This window comes from Ictidomys tridecemlineatus, chromosome X, assembly GCF_052094955.1.
Source record: "Ictidomys tridecemlineatus isolate mIctTri1 chromosome X, mIctTri1.hap1, whole genome shotgun sequence".
Taxonomy (NCBI): Eukaryota; Metazoa; Chordata; class Mammalia; order Rodentia; family Sciuridae; genus Ictidomys; species Ictidomys tridecemlineatus.
Genome location: NC_135493.1, coordinates 115,657,654 through 115,676,459, shown reverse-complemented (window position 1 = coordinate 115,676,459; position 18,806 = coordinate 115,657,654). Strand labels below are relative to the sequence as shown.

The following is an 18,806-nucleotide window of genomic DNA, read 5'->3' as shown; positions in this document are numbered from 1 at the left end:
ATACAAACCAGATTCTTGTTTTTCAAACTTGCCACTTAAGAGCTCTCTCCTTTCCCCAGCAGGTGGAAAGTGAGTGAGGATTCGGGTCGCATCCAAGACTGGTAGCTCAATGGAGTCTGACCAACATGGAAATGAATAGAAATAAGTAGACTCACTGAAGTACATGATATAAAATAATATTATAAGTAGAACTCAGTTCAAACACAGTATTTTCAGCATGAACAGCCTCACATTTAGTTGGTCCCAACTCATGTCAACTTCCACCTTATGGCAGCTCATGTTTCATCCAAGAATCATTTGTGGAGTGTGTGCATATCACAATGCCAGTGCATGTCATGGTGGAGAAAGATATATTCTTCACCAACCAGAGGCCCAGCCTCTTGTGGGTTCTCAGACAAGTGCACACAAGATACACGGTGGTCCAGTTTGCTGGGCATCAGATGTGGAGTTGTGTTCGACATGGAGTCGTGCTGCTTAACCCTCTGGAAGAAGAGATGTGCCCAGCGGCAGGGGGTTGGAGGCTATCAGCTCTTTCAGGGTCCACTTAAGGTTTCAAACTGTGGTCATGCTCTCTTGGGTGGCTTCTGCTCAAGTGACTGACTCTGGTAGGAAAGAAGTCACACTATTCTTGGATGGCTCCAGCCAGTCTCTAAGCAAAGTGATAAGACAAGTGGCTGGCCATTTCCATCCAAGGCAAGACTCCTCCACTGGGCAATCTATGCTCCCAAGCTTCCTATTAGGTGGGTGTAAGACCACCAGCCATCTTGGTTTGCTAGGCCTGAGAATCTTCCTAGGATGTAAGCCTTTCAGTGCTCACTCTGGAAAATTCCCAGGCAAACTGGATGGTTGGTCATCCTTGCAGGTGTAGACCTTGTGACATCCACATTATGTCTGACAGCGACCTCTGCCCAATTCTGCTTCCTTCCCCCTTTTCTTTTTCTTTTTTGTTTTATTATTTTTTAATTTCTTATTTGTTCTTTTTAGTTATACATTATAGTAGAGTGCATTTTGACATATCATACATACATGGAGTATAACTTCCCAATCTTAGTTCTACATGATGTGGAGTTATGCTGGTCATGTATTCATATATGGACATAGAAAAGTTATATCTGATTCATTCTACTGTCTTTCCCATTCCCATCCCCCCTTCCCTTCATTCCCCTTTGTCCTTCTCCCTTTTCATTTCACATGTATTACTGCCCAATAAACCTTTGGTACTCTTAACTGCATGCCTGTGTCTGCTTCCCAGAGCACTTGATCTGTGATAAATGACTCACAAACCAGTAAAGACCTAAATGCTTCAAGAGAAGATAACACTGAAAGAGTATGGGGGCAAGGAAAAGATTAATTTGACCATTACAGGGCTCCTCCTGGGTAAAACAATTTCAGTGGAAATTCCACATCCTTTGAAAGATAAAAAGGGGCATATTTAAAATACTCGATGACCTAAGATTCCTTGAATTCTATTTGAATCCTCAAAACGAAGTTTTTGCCAAAGATACACCAACCTCCTTGTCTCTTTAAACAGTAATGTGCTTCATTATTAATTTCTGTGATTTAATGAGAAAAATGAAAGGAACATCGGCTTTTCTGTGAAGTATTCTCAAAAGCAAGAGAGACTGTGAATTTTACAACATGGTAACTCTGGTTAATAACAATGTATCATATTCTTAAAAATCACTAAGAGACCATATGTAGGGCTAAGGATGTGGCTCAGTGGTACAGTACTTGCCTAGCATGTGCAAGGCCCCAGATTCAATCCCCAGCGCTGGAAAAAAAAAAAAAGTCCATATGCAGAACCTAAAGCAAAGTAAGGGGAAAAAATGGGGGAGTGTTGAATGTCATAGAGGGAAGATCAGTGGAGTAGAAGATGGAGATGGAAGTGTTAGGTGGAGGGAGGGGAAAGAGAAGGAAATGCAGAATGAATTTGATAATATTACCCTATGTGCATGCATATACACCAGTGAATTCTGCCTTTATGAATATCTATAAAGCACCAATTAAAAATAAATAAATAAATGAGTGGAAGGTCGACCAGTAGAATAGAGGAAGGAGGCTGGGGAAGGGAGGAGGGAAGAGAAAGAGGGGGCACCAGGGATTGAAATGGAGTGAATTAAATTCCATGCATGTATGATTATATCAGAATGAACCCAACTATTATGTATAACTATAATGCACTAATAAAACCAAAAGATATGTGATGTGATGTGTATGCTAATTAGCTTGATGGAGCCATCCCACAGTGTATACATATTTTGAAATATCATGTTATGCACAATAAACGTGCAATTTTATGTGCCAATTAAAGAAAGATTTTAAAAAGGAAAACTTCTGAACTAAAAGAGAGAAGGAAAGAGGAAGAATGTGGGCCAAATGTTACTGCTGGAAAAAGGGAAGGCATCCTTCACAGCCCAGCTAAGATGAGGCAAGCCACGTGTGCTTGGGGTGTCAAACTGAAGAAGCCACTCCTGGTCAGGGCCATGTGAATTCAGTCGGGAGTTTCATGAACCTGAAAGTGAGCATCTCCTTCAATATTATACTTCAGTGTCTGACTTGCCGCACCCCAGTCCCAGCCCTGGCATCTGTAATGACAGTAGGCAACTTCTGCAGAACTTTCCCTCTTTCTTGCTCCAGGTACAAAGCCATTGTCCGGCCAATGGATATTCAGACATCTCATGCCCTGTTGAAGATCTGCATCAAAGCTGCCTTGATCTGGATCATCTCCATGCTGCTGGCCATCCCAGAGGCTGTGTTCTCTGACCTCCATCCTTTCCATGAGGAAAGCACCAACCAGACCTTCATTAGCTGTGCCCCATACCCGCACTCTAATGATCTGCACCCCAAAATCCACTCCATGGCTTCCTTTCTGGTTTTCTACATCATCCCACTGTCGATCATCTCCGTCTACTATTATTTCATTGCCAGAAACCTGATCCAGAGTGCTTATAATTTGCCTGTGGAAGGAAATATACATGTCAAGAAGCAGGTGAGTACTTAGGAGAGACCTACTTCTTCCTTGAGGATTTGGTCCCTTGCTTTTTTTTTTTTTTTTTTTTTGGTTGTTGTTTGTTTTTGGACCCCACTGACAAGTACAGTGTTTAGGCTGCCATGTTACTTGGTTTTGCAATAAAATGAGATGAGTGTTCTGCAGTCAGGTGCTTCTTTAAACTTCATTCACATTTGCTTGGCTAGGAAGAGGGTTCCCGCGTAGAGGCAAAGCAGAGGGAACAGGAAAATGAGGTCAGTTCAAAAAAAGATGGGGGCGCACACCTGTAATCACAGCAGTTCAGGAGGCTGTGGCAGGAGGATTGCAAGTTCAAAGCCACCCTCAGCAACTCTATCTCAAAATAAAGAATAGAAAGGGCAGGGGATATAGCTCAGTGGTTAAGCATCCCTGGGTTCAATCCTGGTACCAAAAAAAAAAAAGAAAGAAAGAAAGAAAGATGTAATTTGATTGAGAAAGGCTCACTGGTTTGGCTCAAAGCCAGATTTCATGGCTCACTCACACCCTCTGAGCCTCGGTTTTCTTATCTAATATAGGGTAATAATCCCTATTATTGTAAAGTTAAGGAGCATCTAAGACCTAGAGTTCCTAGCTTGTAGGCTGTCCTCCTTATGTGTTAGATTCCCCCCTAATCCTTCATGACCACCAAATTTCATCTTTGAGGTACATATGGTAGACACTAGGGGCTCTGACTTTCTTGTCTCTGTCAGTTCTTCTTGCATTCTAACCCAGATGCAGATCATGTGATATTTTATGATGGAAAAGTAGAAAGATTCCCTACTTAATTTAAATGAATAGCTGACCAGAAGTGGTGGTGCATGCCTGTCATTCCAGGGACTTGGGAGTCTGAGGCAGGAGGATTGCAAGTTTGAGGCCAGCCTTAGCAATTTGGCAAGGCCCTAAGCAACTTAGGGGGACCCCATCTCAAAACAAAAAATAAGAAGGGCTGGGGAAGTTGTTCAGTGGTAAAGCACCCTGGGTTCAATCTCTTGTACCTCCCCCCAATATCTGACTCTCACTTGGAGATCTCACCTTTCAAATCCCTTCAAAATTCTCTTTCTCCCTTTTTCCTTTCTCTCTCTCTCTCTCTCTCTCTCTCTCCTTTCTCTCTCTTGCCTCAGTTACCAGGGAAGAGTGACAGCCATCAATGAAACTATCTCCCTACTTGAAAAATTTCTCAGTGATATCTAGTGTACCCCAAATTCTTAAATGAGAAACAAATTTCTCCCTGAGGTAGGACAGGGAGCTGGGAGCAAAAGGGGGTGTTCATCCCACTTCGCCTAATTACCTTCCTATATAGAAAAGCCTAGAAATAACTTGAGATTAAAAATAATAATAGGCAGTTATCTTGACTTAGCCAGTGAGGAAGAACAAAACTGGCTGCTTTTTTTGAGCATTGGAGGGAATAAGAAATTATTAACTGTAAAGCCAAGAAAGGCATAAAGTCGTATGGCTGATAAACTGCACCCCTGCTCTCCCGAGGAAAAAGAGAGCATTTACTAGAATTTCATTGTGCAATCCATTCAAGCATGTAATCAACTTTGTTTAAAGATCTGTTCTCAGCAGCATGTTCTAACTCTATTCTACCTCGTGGCTTTCTCCTTCCTGTTGTCCATCTCTGTTGCTGAATATCTCTCTCTCTCTCTCTCTCTCTCTCTCTCTCTCTCTCTCTCTCTCTCTCTCTCTCCCTCCCTCCCTCTCTCCCTCCCCCCCTCTCATTGTTTCTGTTGTTCTTGTCTCGATTTTTGGATTCTCTTGTCCTCTCCTACTGAACCCTTTTTCTGTGGCTTTGTGAGCTAATTGCTTTTCCCTGCCTGTGTCTGTCTGAATCTTCATCTCCTTTCCTCTGACACTGGCCCCTGATCCCTCTGTCACTCTCCATGTGACTCTCTCCTTAGATGGAATCCCGGAAGCGGCTTGCCAAGACGGTGCTGGTGTTTGTGGGCCTCTTCGCTTTCTGCTGGCTCCCCAATCATGTCATCTACCTGTACCGTTCCTACCACTACTCTGAAGTGGATACCTCCATGCTCCACTTTGTCACCAGTATCTGTGCCCGCCTCTTGGCCTTCACCAACTCCTGTGTAAACCCCTTTGCCCTCTACCTGCTAAGCAAGACTTTCAGGAAACAGTTCAACACCCAGCTCCTCTGTTGCCGGCCTGGCCTGATGAGCCGGTCCCATAGCACTGGCAGAAGTACCACCTGCATGACCTCCTTCAAGAGTACCAACCCCTCTGTGGCCACCTTCAGCCTGATCAATGGAAACATCTGTCATGAGGGGTATGTTTAGAGTAACCCTTGACCTTGACCCCCTAGGGACTCCTGGCTTTACTTTATGGCCAGCCAGAAGCCCCAGCCCTTGAATCTGTAGTTGTCTCTGTACCCTCCAGAGGGCTCTTGACTGGTGTAGGTGGGTGGGAAGGGGCCCAAATGGATCACTGTTGTGTTTCTAAGTAAGTAACCAAGGCTTAGCTTTCCCATTTCATCTTGTAAATGAATCTTTGCATGGAAAGCAAACCCCTCCCCTTTTTAGAAAAGGAAACAAACAAGAAATTATTATTTGAAGCATCAAGACTTGATATATATAGGCATGGCCAATTAAGTCACAGAAACAATCTGGCCCCCTAGATGGATAAAACAGGGAAATCAGGCCTTGACTGTCTATTTTGGGAAACTTCACCTTGTCATTTCTTTAAGCAGAAGCTAATGCTTTTAAAATATGACTCAATTCCTTTTCCAGGAATATCTGTAATACATAAACTGAAGAACTTTTATTTACATCCCTAACATGAAAAGTAGACCCTATGAAAAGCCTCATATATGAACAATGCTCTCCAGATTTATAGCACTGCAAGCCAGTTTAAGATAAGACAAACCTCAATTTGAATAACTACCCACGCATGGAAATAGGAAAAAAAAAACCTCTCTAAATATTGATTTTAAAAAAAATGTTACCGAGGAATAGGAGGAATACTTAACACATAATTTTAAAGCAAAAATACAATCAAACACATTCACATACGTAAAGATCAATGTGTGGCTATAGAGTGATATCTCACATTGTGACTATCACCCAACTTTAATTCTCATAGTGCCATTCTACCATAGAAGATAAATCCTCTTGTGGAAAAAGTTGACCATGCTGTCAATTCCTCAAATATTTAAAATATTTATAAATGCATAAAGGATGATATTTATTCTTGGTGTACAGGTTTTGTTTGTTTGTTTTGTTGTTGTTGTTTTGGCACTGCTTGGGATGGAACCCAGGGCTTTGGGCATGCCAGACAAATGCTCTACCACTGAGCCACACTTCCAGCCCAGTACATAGATTTTGAGCCACATGTATTCACTTAGATTTAGCTGTTACATTGAAGCACTGCTTCCAATATCAGAGAGAAGGGATTATATGTGAGTAGAAATAGAAACATGTTTATATTTAATATATGCTTCCCCTACAAGTTTGTGGGGGCAAATTAATACAATTTCAATAACATGTATTTCTGTCTGAATATGTACAAGAAAGTTGTAGGGGGCTTACCTTTAAGAACAGATTTTAAAAACAGGTACGGTACAGATTTGTTTCCACTTCAGAGGAGTATTTATGAAATAGCCCATGTGCAGAAAAAAAGACTAGACTGATTTTTTTTTCTAAGTGCATAAAATTGACTGTAAAAATGATTGGACTATCTTACTTTTGAAACCCTGATTCCAGTGTTTCTTGACTCAAAGACAGGCCAATTCTGACAGATTGCAACCATGTAACTCAATTTCAGATGAATCCAAATTCTGCAAATGTGCCCTAATGTGTATCCCTTGCACCCTAAGGCAATTGGCAATTTTAGTTAAGGTTTCCTCTCCCTAGGTGAGATAGAAACCGTCAGCAATCTTTTCCACCTGGCACATTTGAAAAGATTTTTTCTCTTGATACTGGAAAGCACTCATTTTCTGTGGAGCTTTAAGAGTTAAGACTAAGACTGTTGTAAAGACCTGTGTTTACAATTGTATTAGCTGGAGCGAAGCCTCTTCACTGCTGCTTTCTACCTGGCCTGATGTACTGTACACACCACGCCTTTTTTGGTAACCCATAATTACACTGCACAGTTTGAAAAGCAAGACAGACAATGTAGCACAAAAAAGCAAGATGTCTTGCTGTCCCAACTCTGCCTCTAGCTATATGACTTTGGCTATCAATTTCCCTTCTTTGCAGGTGCAGTGGCACACATCTGGAATCCCAACAACTAGGGAGGCTGAGGCAGGAGGATGGCAAGTTCAAAGCCAGCCTTAGCAACTTAATGAGGTCCTAAGCAACTCAGCCAACCTAGTCTCTAAATAAAAAATAAAAAAGTGCTGGGGATGTGGCTCAGTGGTTAAGCACCCTTGGGTTCAGTCCCCAGTAACGAACAATAACAAAAAACTCTCTTCCCTAAATTCATTTTCTTTTCATCTCCAAAATGAGAAGACAGTGCTATATCCTTCCATTGCTAAAATTATCTGAGTTTCTTCATCATTTCTAGTTCTATGTTGAAAGCATTTATATAGTTCTTTTTTTTTTTTTGGTACTGGAAATTGAACCCAGGGGCACGTTACCGCTGAGCTACAGCCCTGCTCCCCCACCCTTTTAATTTTTAATTTTGATACAGGGACTTGTTAAATTGCTTAGGGCCACATTAAATTGATGAGGCTGTCCTCAAACTTGCAATACTCCTGCCCCAGTCTCCTGAGTCACTGGGATTACAGGTGAGCACCACCATGCCCAACTGTAGCTCACTTGTTACAGCTGCCCTATTTCTGCATCTCTTGCAACAATAACTCTTTGGAATTCTTTCAACCACCATTTCATACTCATGGGCACACTGGTGGTATCAAAGGAGACAGGCCATTCTACTGTGTAAGGGACTCCTTGGAATCATTTGCATGAATGCCCAATGTTTTGGAATTAGAGCTGAAAGAAATGTAAAACATATTGCTCAATCTTCTCATTATTCAAAGGATACTCTTCCTAGTCACCCTTTGACTCCCATACATCTGTTATACTGAACTACTGTTCCAAAATTTTGTCCTTGGCTTCCTTCAAAACCTTTGCATATGAATGAGTTCAGGCCTAGTTAGTTGCTAACATATATAGTATTCTGGGTGCATAGAATTCCAGTATTTGGAATTCTGGGTGCTAGTTTGAGAATTTCTGATCTGCCTGCTTCCAGAGACATTTTGGGAGCAGGACTCTTCTCCTTGTTTCCTTCAGTTAACACCATGACATCTCTTCCCAAGCTTCTGGAAAAAGAATGAGAAGATTGAGGTCTATGTGTCTTTAGGCAAATCTTGTTACCTCCTTGTGACTCTTAAATAAATAAAAACATTGGAGGAGATCTTTGCCAACCAGTGACCAAGAAATGGTAAAACCATTTTGTGAATTAGCTCAAGGGTTAACTCAGACCTTCTTGGTAGGAATGACTTAATTGGGCCTCTCTAGGGAAATCAAGGTTGTATTTCCCCCTGAAAACCTAAAATCACATGAGAGAATTCTAAGACCTATGTATATCACCTCTCTGCCAGGGCAAAGTGTGGCAGGGGCTGGAGCTGAGACATTTCATGCCTGGCTTCCAAAGATAATCACGTTTAGCACTTATGTCTTTGGTGAGAGGAAAAAAATCAATTTTTGCTGTGGAAAACCATCTGTGTTTATTCAATTGACAGATACTACCTTTCAATCTATCTTTAATCGAGCCTCCCTGAGGCAAGCAGTTCAACAGTGATAGATTAAGCAATAAACAAAGCCATCTTCCCACTGTTGGCTGCTGTGGATAGGGAAGGCACAGTTGCTATCGGGAGCAGTATTCCCCGGCAAGATGAGTGTCCCTGCTTAGCATGGACAAAGCCCCTCCCTAGCGATGCTTTTATGATTCCCTGTTCTTCTGGCTGCTCTTGCTTCCCCACTGAATCTGGCCTTCTGAATTAGCAAGTCCTGCATCTCCCTTGTTGCCCTACAAAACAATGTGGTTTCATCTTGGAAGATGGTGATGCCTTAGGTAAATAAATTAGAGGCTGCAGCAGATGATCCACACTCATCTTGTTATGAAAATATACATTGAAAAGAAATAAATGAACTTGACTCTAGGACATGGGCCTACTCGGGTTATAAAGTGCTCATTTATGCCAAGTGTAGCAGTTGGTTATTGATTTCAGAGTCTCTTCACATATCACATAGCTTCTAGTAATAAAGATTAGCTTTGGGGATGACATGTTAATGGTATCCTCATCTGTGAAGTAAAAGGTGGCTAAGTCACTGTTCCCAGGCACTAGATAGAAACAATCACCCTGGGACCTGACTCTATGAGAATCGAATGAATAATATCCACTTGTATCATGGTAAAATGGGAAGGACACAAGCTTTCTGCCCATTTGTATCCTTCACATCCCCACCAGGAGAAAGCTGTTGTTAGAGAGTAGGCTGGAATTAGCCCGGGGTTTCTGGAAGGAATGAACCACATCTTGCACATTTGTCTAACTTTTTTATATATATATATATTTATTTTTTCAGTTTTCAATGGACACAACATCTTTATTTAATTTTTATGTGGTGCTGAGGATCGAACCCAGCGCCCTGCGCATGCCAGGCGAGCACATTACCGCTTGAGCCACATCCCCAGCCCCACACATTTGTCTAACTTTTGACCACATTTTCATAATAGATTAATAGCTAAAAACGAAAGGATTCCTTCAGTCTTGCAGGACCAGGTCCTGTGTGTGTTATTTAATAGACCAAAGCCTTGACATGCTCTTCCGTATTCTGTATCTGGATGGTCGCTCCACCTCTTCCCCCAACACAAATACATAGCAACTTTAATATAGTGCAATCCCTTATTATAAATTTTGGTCTTCAAAGATACCCCTTGCCAGGTGAGAGAGGAGCACATTAACTCCATCTGAATATACCCAGAGGAATCAACATGAATAGCGCGCTAAGAGCAAACTTTTTCTTGTGAAACCTCATATTAGAAACACGTTCAGTGGCTCAGGGGTAGAGCACTTGCCTAGCATGTGCGAGGCCCTGGGTTCGATCCTCAGCACCACATAAAAATAAATAAATAAAATAAAGGTATTGTGTCCATCTACAACTAAAAAATAAATTTAAAAAAAGAAAGAAAGAAACACATTCAGTGAGGGCTGGGGATGTAGCTCAGTGATAGAGCACTCACCTAGCCTGTGTGAGGCCCTGGGTTCCACTCAGTATGGGTGGGGAGGGGTGCAGAAAAGGAATGCATTCTGTGGAATATATATAATTTTTTTAAAAAGTTTCAGTGTTGTGCATATAGTGAATATATTAGGTAAGAATCTTAGGGTTAGAATACTACATGTTTAGGACTAATTCAAAAGAATACTTGGCATTTACCTAGTGTTTATTACGTAGTCTATAAAACACTTTGGCACTCATTACCTCATCTAATCCAAGGCTTCCCTGCTGGCCAAAGAGCTGCTTTACATCATTTACTTTGGAATTTATAAATATTAAATTCACTTACTAGTGACCATTAGATTAAAAGGCCTGTGGAACTATGAGGTTAATACCTGAAATTGTCAACATTAGATCATATTTGGCCTACGAAGACACAATTTCATCAGGTTCGATTTAATCTGATTTCATTTTGTTTCGATGTGAACTAAACATGTTTCCTTGTCATGACCTGTTCTGTAATATGGAAGAACAGTGCTAATCATTGATTCGCTGATTTATAGGGTGTTCTTGTTGCCCCCAAAGTGAGTCTCTTTAACTTGGCACAAGGGAATAAACAGGGTCATTGTTGACTGTCTCAGGAGAGGCATACTAGTAGGAACAACATTTCATGTTACAAAAAAATAGTGACATGGAATGACCAGAGGTTGAAGATATAGCATGCATGAGGCCCTGGGTTCCATCCCAGTACTGAAAAAACAAAAAACAAAGACACAGAAGGGTGGAATCCTTGGGAGCAAAAACACAGGCTATGAATACGTACAATCGTCCAAAAGCAGAATTGAAGTCCTGTGGTTCTGGAAGTGCTGGGAAAGAAGGGACTTAACTTGAGCAAGCACTGACAATGGGCCAAGTTCAGTGCTGTGGCTCAAGGATATTACCTAACCATCCTAACGTCACATGGAATAGTAGAATGACAGAATACAGACATGGACCTAAATCTCTCAAATCCTCATCTATACTACTGCTCAGCATTAATTCCCCAGTCCAGCCTGTGTGACATATTCAGTTCACAGTACCAAATAGAAAGCTCTGGTCCCTTTTCTAGATCTTGTCCAGAGGCCTGCGCTAGGGATAGAGTCAAAGAATACACACAAAGTACATTGAAACACATAGGTTAGTTTAGATGTTTGCACCCTCATCTCCACCCAGAGACACAATTCAGTTGCAAGCAGAAGTCCTGGGAAGAATTTCCCACTTGGTTCTGTGACTGATGGAAAAGAAAATAACCTTAGGTGAAGGTCCTAGTGAGAATAGCCAACCCAGATATCATTCATCTTTGAATCAGAGTTAATTGGAGAAAAAGTATCAGGAAAAGGTAGAACCACCCTCTGCATCTCTTCCTTCCTACAAGACTAAAATATGCCAGCAGATGTGTTCTTGGAGTCTGGGGACCCAAGCTACACGAATAGCCTCTACTAGAAAAATACTTCCTGGACTACTGGGTCAGGTAAGGAACTTGGGTATGGAATTAGGAAATCTGAGTGGTCACAAACCCAGATATCACCATGTTTCTGCCCTCTCTGAGGGTTTGCACCTTTCCAGAAGATAAGATTTTTCCTCAAATTTAAAATTCACTCCCAGAGTCATATAATGACATTAAAGGACTCTAATAATTTTATGGTCTTTTAAAAGAATCATTTTAATGGACAATAAAACCTCATGCATTCAAAACCTCATTAATTCCCAGACAAGTTTGAAAATGTTGCATAACTCAGGATTTCAGTATCTAAAATACATTATATAACTTGGGCCTGTTGTGAATCCAAATTTTTCATCACTTTGCTTGAATTTTACCTATTGTCAATGATAATACAGCATTAGGAAGATAAAACTGATTTTCTTTAAAGAAATTATTTTTTTTTCTAATCTGGTCTCTATTGATTTGAACATGACCTTTCTTGCATTAAAGTTGGCTGGGTTTTGGGTGATACAATATGTTGAAGCAGTCAATTCAGCAAGTTGTAAAAATATATGGCACAAACTTCTTTAGTGTCATTTTGTGTTTTGTTTTAAATATTAGACACATTTTGTAAATTATAATTGTACTTGTTACTATTAACTATAAATATTTATTGCCTTGAAAAATGTACTCTGTTAAATAACTCAGAACAAGTTCCAGGTGTGGTACTTAGTTTAAATAATGTCATGGTTTGGCTTTGCCTAGACTCCTTGGACAAATGAATTATTTATAAGAAATTCACAATAGTTCTATGAATGATTCAGATCCTTGTAAATGTGCAAACTTAACTGTGTGGCCATGTACAACTCTCTGTATAAAGTGTGCTCTTTGATTGAATTTTTATTTTTCAAGAAGTGTTTCCAAAGCATCTATCACATCGTGTATGAACTGTATGACACTGAATCAAATCCAGTGTAGTAAGCTGAATGTTCAAGTCATAGATGATAATAAATTGAACTATTCCTTAATGTAATAAAGTCTAATTTGTGAAATGCACAGATGCATGTATCCAATGTTCAATAAAAAGTAGCCGTTGCATGAATGCAGACTGTGGCTGTGTGTCCTTCAGTTCCTTGGTCCCCTGACCATCGACATTAGCATCAAACAGGCTACTTGTTAAATGCAGTTCTCCAATCTTCTATTGACTTGGAACAAGAGGGGTTGTGGCCTAACTCTTCATTTAAAAATAAGCCACCCAGGTGATTCCCCAGAATCAGGAGTTTTTTGTTTTGTTACATTTTTAACATATGCATTTACCTTTTGAATAAGTAAGCTAGTCTCATGGTTCAAAACTAAAAGCATGGGGAAGTTAATGAACATCACTGTTCCTTGCCTTCACAGTTCTCAGCACCCTGCCCCCCGGCCCAAACTGGTGACCACTGTTATACTGTTATGAGTTCCTTCATTTGTATACTAGGATACTTTTTAACATATAAGCAAGTAAATACAAATATGTGTTTTCCTGCTTTCTATCACCATTTTACAGAATTGGCACATATTCATTGTTTTGAATCTGGTTAATGTCACTACACAACATATCTTAAAGATATTCCCATATGGGCACATAAAGCTTCCTTGTTCTTTCTTACACTTACATAGAGTACTCTAATTTACTTACCCAGATCCCTTTAATGAATGTTTGGTTGTTTCCAATATTTTGCTATCACCAACCATGTCACAAACAAAACATACATAATTTCATGCACAATCAAGTATTGCTGTAGAAAAAAATCCCTAAAAATAGAATAGCAGAAACAAAGAGAATATGACTTTATGATTTGACAGTTATTCCAGATTGTTCTCCCTAGGACTTGAATACTAAATCTTGAGATCTTGCTTTATGAGATTATCCTAGGTATTAGAGAGCAGGGAAGCTCTTAAAAATTGTGACTTAAAGTAAGGAAGTCTAGCTGAATGTTCCAAATGGTTAGCCTACTGCCTACCTGGAGTCTACATTTATTTCTTTCCATCTAGCCAACTAATTATTATAAAGAAAGAGGAACAGATACATAGAGAACTAAAAAAAAAAAAAAAACCTCAATCAATAAATGATAAAATAAATCAAAGAGACATTTTTCAAGAGAAGAAATGCACATGGACAACAAATATATCAAAAAAAATGTTCAGGGAGCTAGGGATATAGCTCAGTTGGTAGAGTGCTTGCCTTGCATGCACAGGGCCATGGGTTCAATTTCCAGCATGCCCCCCCCCCACTCCTCCAAAAAAAGTTTCAACATCTTTAGTACTCAGGGAGATGCAGATCAAAACAACACTGAGGGTTCATCTCATTTGGTTAGAATGGCAGTCATGAAAAATACAAGTAACACTAAATGCTGATGAGGATGTGGGGAAAACGGTACACTCATACATTGCTGGTGGGACTGCAAATTGAGTAAAGCTGTTAGAGGACAGGCATGTGCGAGTGGTGGGAACATGTTAAGGGAATAATTCTATAAAATGGGCCCACTGTGCTGACCCCCACATGCTTTCTTTTCCAAAACACAATTTACCTGCAACCATACTTGGCATAAGTGGACAGGATTTGTTACATTCTTCAGCAAACTACCTGTTAACTGCAAAAGAAATGCAGGCAGGAAATATTGGAATAAGAGGAACCCAAGTTACCCTGAAGGGGAGATTTTTGTGACCCCTTTCATAGACCAGATCCCAAAACTTAGGGATATTAGGATAATTCCTCCTAACCATTAAATTTGTAAGAATTTATGGTTAAGAAGCCAATTGGAACTGGTCAGCATAGGCCAGTTTCTAGTGTTGTCATAGCAGTGGGAACTTGAAAGCATATCACCCCACCGTCAGTCAGAAGTTAAGAGGTAGACCTGGGTGGGGCTTTTGGAAACTTCTCTGGGATTCCCAATAAAACTTGAGTACAGCAGAGGCACATTGTCCCTCTCCTCTCTCCCTGAGAGTGTCCCTTTTCTCTTTTTCCTAACCCTTCAATCAACTCATTTCTGTCACTTTAAGTTACATGTGTAAAATCTGTCTGACTTGATTTCAAGAATTGGAGTTAGGAGGGGGGTGTCTTCATACTGCTTCAGATTCCTGGAAGGTCCCAGCTTTGTAACCTACCCACTATGGAAATTAGTTTGGAGGGTCCTCAGAAAAACCTAGGAATGGAACCACCACATGATCCAGCTATGCCACTCCTTGGTATTTATCCAAAAGAACTAAAATCAGCATATTATAGTGATACATGCATACCAATGTTTATAGCAGCACAATTCGCAATAGCCAAGTTATAACACCAGACTAGGTGCCTGTCAACATAAAGAAAATGGATATGGATAAAGAAAATGTTTCATGTAAACACACTGGAATTTTACTGAGCCATAAAGAATGAAAGTATGTCATTTTCTGTAAATGGATGAAACTAGAGAACATCATGCTAAGTGAAATAAACCAGATCCAGAAAGTCAAGGGTTGAATGTCTTCTCTCATAAGCTAAAGAGAAAATAAAAAGGAATAAAAACGGGATCTCATGAAAATAGAAGGGAAATAAATGGAGTAAAGGAAAAGGATCAAGAGGGAGGGAGAAGGGAGGACGGGAGGGCATGGGGAATGAATCCAACCAAATTACACTACGTCCAGGTACAAATACACCACAATGAATCTGAGTTTTATTTATCATTATAATGTACTAATTTTAAAAATACAATAATAATAGAAGGAAGACCAGTAGAGTAGAATAAGGGGATCTGAGGGGAAAAGGAGGAGAAGGAAAGAGAAGGTACTGGGGAAAGAGATTGATCAAATTATGTCATGTACATATACGAATATGGCATCATGAATACCACTATTGTATATAATTATAAAGCATCACTAATAAAAAGGACTAGATTGTGAGGTTGGATTTCCAAAGTCAGTGGCACTTTGTTTCATCCATTCCCACTGAATCCATGGTCAAGAAGCCAATTTTTTCTCTCTTTGTCACCAGCTCCACTTATATGTGAAGTCTGCACAATGGCTTAGCCAGTCTTTGGGAATATTTAAAACACTCAACAGCAAACAAGGCAACACGAGAAGTACCACAATCACAAAGTTCTGAATACAAGAGTGTTATGGTTTGGATATGGTTTGAATGCCCCCCCCCAACCAGGCTTCATGTGTTAAAACTTGATCCTTATCATGAAGTATTAAAAGAAAGGAAATTGAATCCAACCCTGATGTTTAGAGGTGAGACCTCTAAGGATTAGATAAGGTTATCAAGGTGAAGCTCCCATAATGGATTCCTGTGGCTTTATAAGAGGGAAAGAGACTAGAGGGAATATAGACACACACACACACACACACACACACACACACACACACACACACACTGCCTCTTGCCATGTGATGCTATTGAACTCTACCATCAAGAAGGCTATCACCAGATGCATCCTGTTGACCTTGGATCTCCAGAAGTATGAGCTGAAATAAACCTCTTTTCTTTATAAGCCACCCAATCTGTGGTATCGTGTTACTGGCAACAGAAAACAGGCTAATACAGAGCAGGTAATAGCAAAGAAATGATACAGCTACATCACATGTGATCAGCAGCTGTCCAAGCTCCCCAGGTATCTTACCACTTGTCTTACCATGTACTCCACCCTCTTGATGTGTGGTAGAACACCCCCTGTTAAGTTATAAATGCTTTCTGAAAGTGTTGACACTTTAAATAGCTAAAGACAGTCATAATAGTGCCAGACTTTCTATATCTAGTTTTTGCAGATTAGACAGACAGAAGGACAAAAGAATATCTTTAAGATATCCAGAAAATAAAAGGCCAAACTGCATTTAAGGTGGGTCCCTGTTAATGGCTGTGAGCTCCATCCAAAGCCAGGTAATTTTTCCTGTCAGAAAGTCTGAACTCTCTTTGTAAACATTCTGCCTATCCTGTCAGAGAAGAAAGCTTTAATAAAGCTTTCTTTATTAAAGAAAAAACATAGAGATTTTAATATAGAGAATTTAATATTCTCTTAGAAGCATGGATTATTGGAGTTGGAAGACACCCCCAGAGAATTGCAGACACACCCTCATTTCATAAATGAGGAAGTTAAAGGAAAGTGTCATGATTTGTGTCTGCACTCAGCCATCACAGTTTGCAAAAATGAGAACTAATTGGCTTGGAGACGATGTAGATGAAGTGGGCAGAGCTTCCTCAGTCCCTTCTGCTAGACGGAGGGAAAATCTATGCAGGAATATATTGCAATACACATCAATGTTGTCAACATCCATAAACTGTAGTTTTTAATACCAAAGAGACAAGATAACATCTTGTCAGGGAAACAACACAAAAGCAAAACTCCTGCACCTTGAATATGAACTGAATTGTGTTCAATATTATAAAAATGAATTTTTTGAAAGCACACCCTGCCCTTTCCAAAGCTGAACAGTCCTCTGTTGGGCTGGTCAGGACACTGCTACCATCTGTGAACCAGCAGAGTTGGCATCACCTAGGAGCTGGTTAAAAATGCAGACTCATGCCCTGCTTTGCATCTACTGCAGTAGGACTGACTTTTTAATAGATCTCTGAGAAATTCCTATGTGTATAAAATTTGTGACCACAGACCAAGAACATCATTTATTGGGAAGAAATCCATGTTGAGCCTGGCACTTTCTCTCTGCCATCTAGTATTTACACATTTACCAACACATTCTGGGTGGAGAGCCTTAGAATCCCTTTCCTGGTGTGGTCCTGTCACACCCCTTAATCATTTGAACCCAAACTGTGTCCCTACAGAATGGCAAGGTCACCCAAGGTTCCTACTCTACAAGAAACTAGAGCACATAAGTTTGGGACATCAGCCCTGCAGGATTGCTTTCTTTTATTGGCCTAGAGTCATTTAAGACTTAGCACACAATTGATTGCTTTTCCTTTCTTATGGGATATAAATGAGGCCAATTGACAATGGCTATTGCCCACTCTTCTCAAGTCACACACACCTTGCCCAGAAAGGCTAATTTTACCTGAGAGCAACTAATGGGACATATACTGCTTCCTTAGTTGCCATGAGAAATCTTTGTCAAAACAACAAAAACCTGTGTCTGCTTGTTGCTTTAATATAATTTTTTTTTCCAAAGAACTGAGAGCCACCTGCCCATTAAACCGGACTCAAAGGAAGTACTGGAGTTCTGATTAGATGTTGTTGCCCCAGTTTTGTTCATGTCAAAAAAGGTTGTTAAAAGGTCTAGTGCATCTGCTCTCAGAAACAAATTCCTAACTGCAGGCAAACTCTTTTTCATTTTCATTTTAAAGCAGGGGGTCTTGCTTTGACAAATGAAAAAGTAAAATATGTGATAAGTCAAGAGTAAAACCAATTGGGTACTCTTGGAATGCTATGAAGAGAACAAAGAGGTATCAGGTCCCCTTACTGGCCTCCCTGTCTCACAGTGCCTTGAGATGTCTGCCCTATTGCATGCTTAAGAAAACAGAAAAGGAATCACTCCAAATTATGCAAGTGCCTACTGATAAAATGTAGTCCCACTTTGATGCCAAGTGGTTATGTTCACGATCCTTCCCCTTGTGAGAAATACACTCACCTGTCCAAATCCAAAGAATCGACTAAAAGACACAGGTATAGCAAAAAGCAAGGCAGTCTTACAAGATTGGGTGTCTCACGGTCAGGGGCAGATTGAGTACAACCAAGCATTCTATCCTCTAGAGTGCAAAGCCCCTCCCCCCATTCCTCATTGGCTGAGTACTTTAGCGTGTACAGTCTTGGCTCTTCTGTGGAGCCCCACGATGGAGGACTGGGGAGATCAACATTGCAGAACATAGCAGAGTCCCACAGACACCAGCCCCGTGGCTGCTGTTAGACCTTCCCCAGGAATATGAGAGACTTGATCCACGCAGGACAAATCGTCAGGAAGGACAGTGAGCCTCTGATAGAAATCAAGGTGATGACTCCGGAAGAGGAATGAGGGAAAGACCCAGCCAGAACAGCGGGGTCCCCTGGGGGTCCCATAGAGTCCCACCCTGGCTATCAGCTCTTGAAGGTCTGGTACAGTTTGGGCTGGATTTTGCTCACCCTGACTGCAATTGCATGGTTCCGGGAATATTATGATCTTGATCTGAGGGGAGCAGCATCAGGTCTACTGAGGGCCAGGCTAT

General features: G+C 40.6%; 1 protein-coding gene across 1 annotated transcript in view; it reads left to right on the top strand.

Moving 5' to 3' along the window:
• Window positions 1-12,740, top strand: part of Grpr (gastrin releasing peptide receptor) — a 39,397-nt gene extending 26,657 nt beyond the window's left edge. Inside the window, exons 2-3 of the mRNA XM_005316001.4 lie at window positions 2,638-2,989; window positions 4,906-12,740. Of these exons, the coding sequence (XP_005316058.1) occupies window positions 2,638-2,989; window positions 4,906-5,295 (742 nt within the window). The 3' untranslated portion in view covers window positions 5,296-12,740. The remainder of the gene's footprint in view (window positions 1-2,637; window positions 2,990-4,905) is intronic.
• The last annotated feature ends 6,066 nt before the right edge of the window (window positions 12,741-18,806 follow it).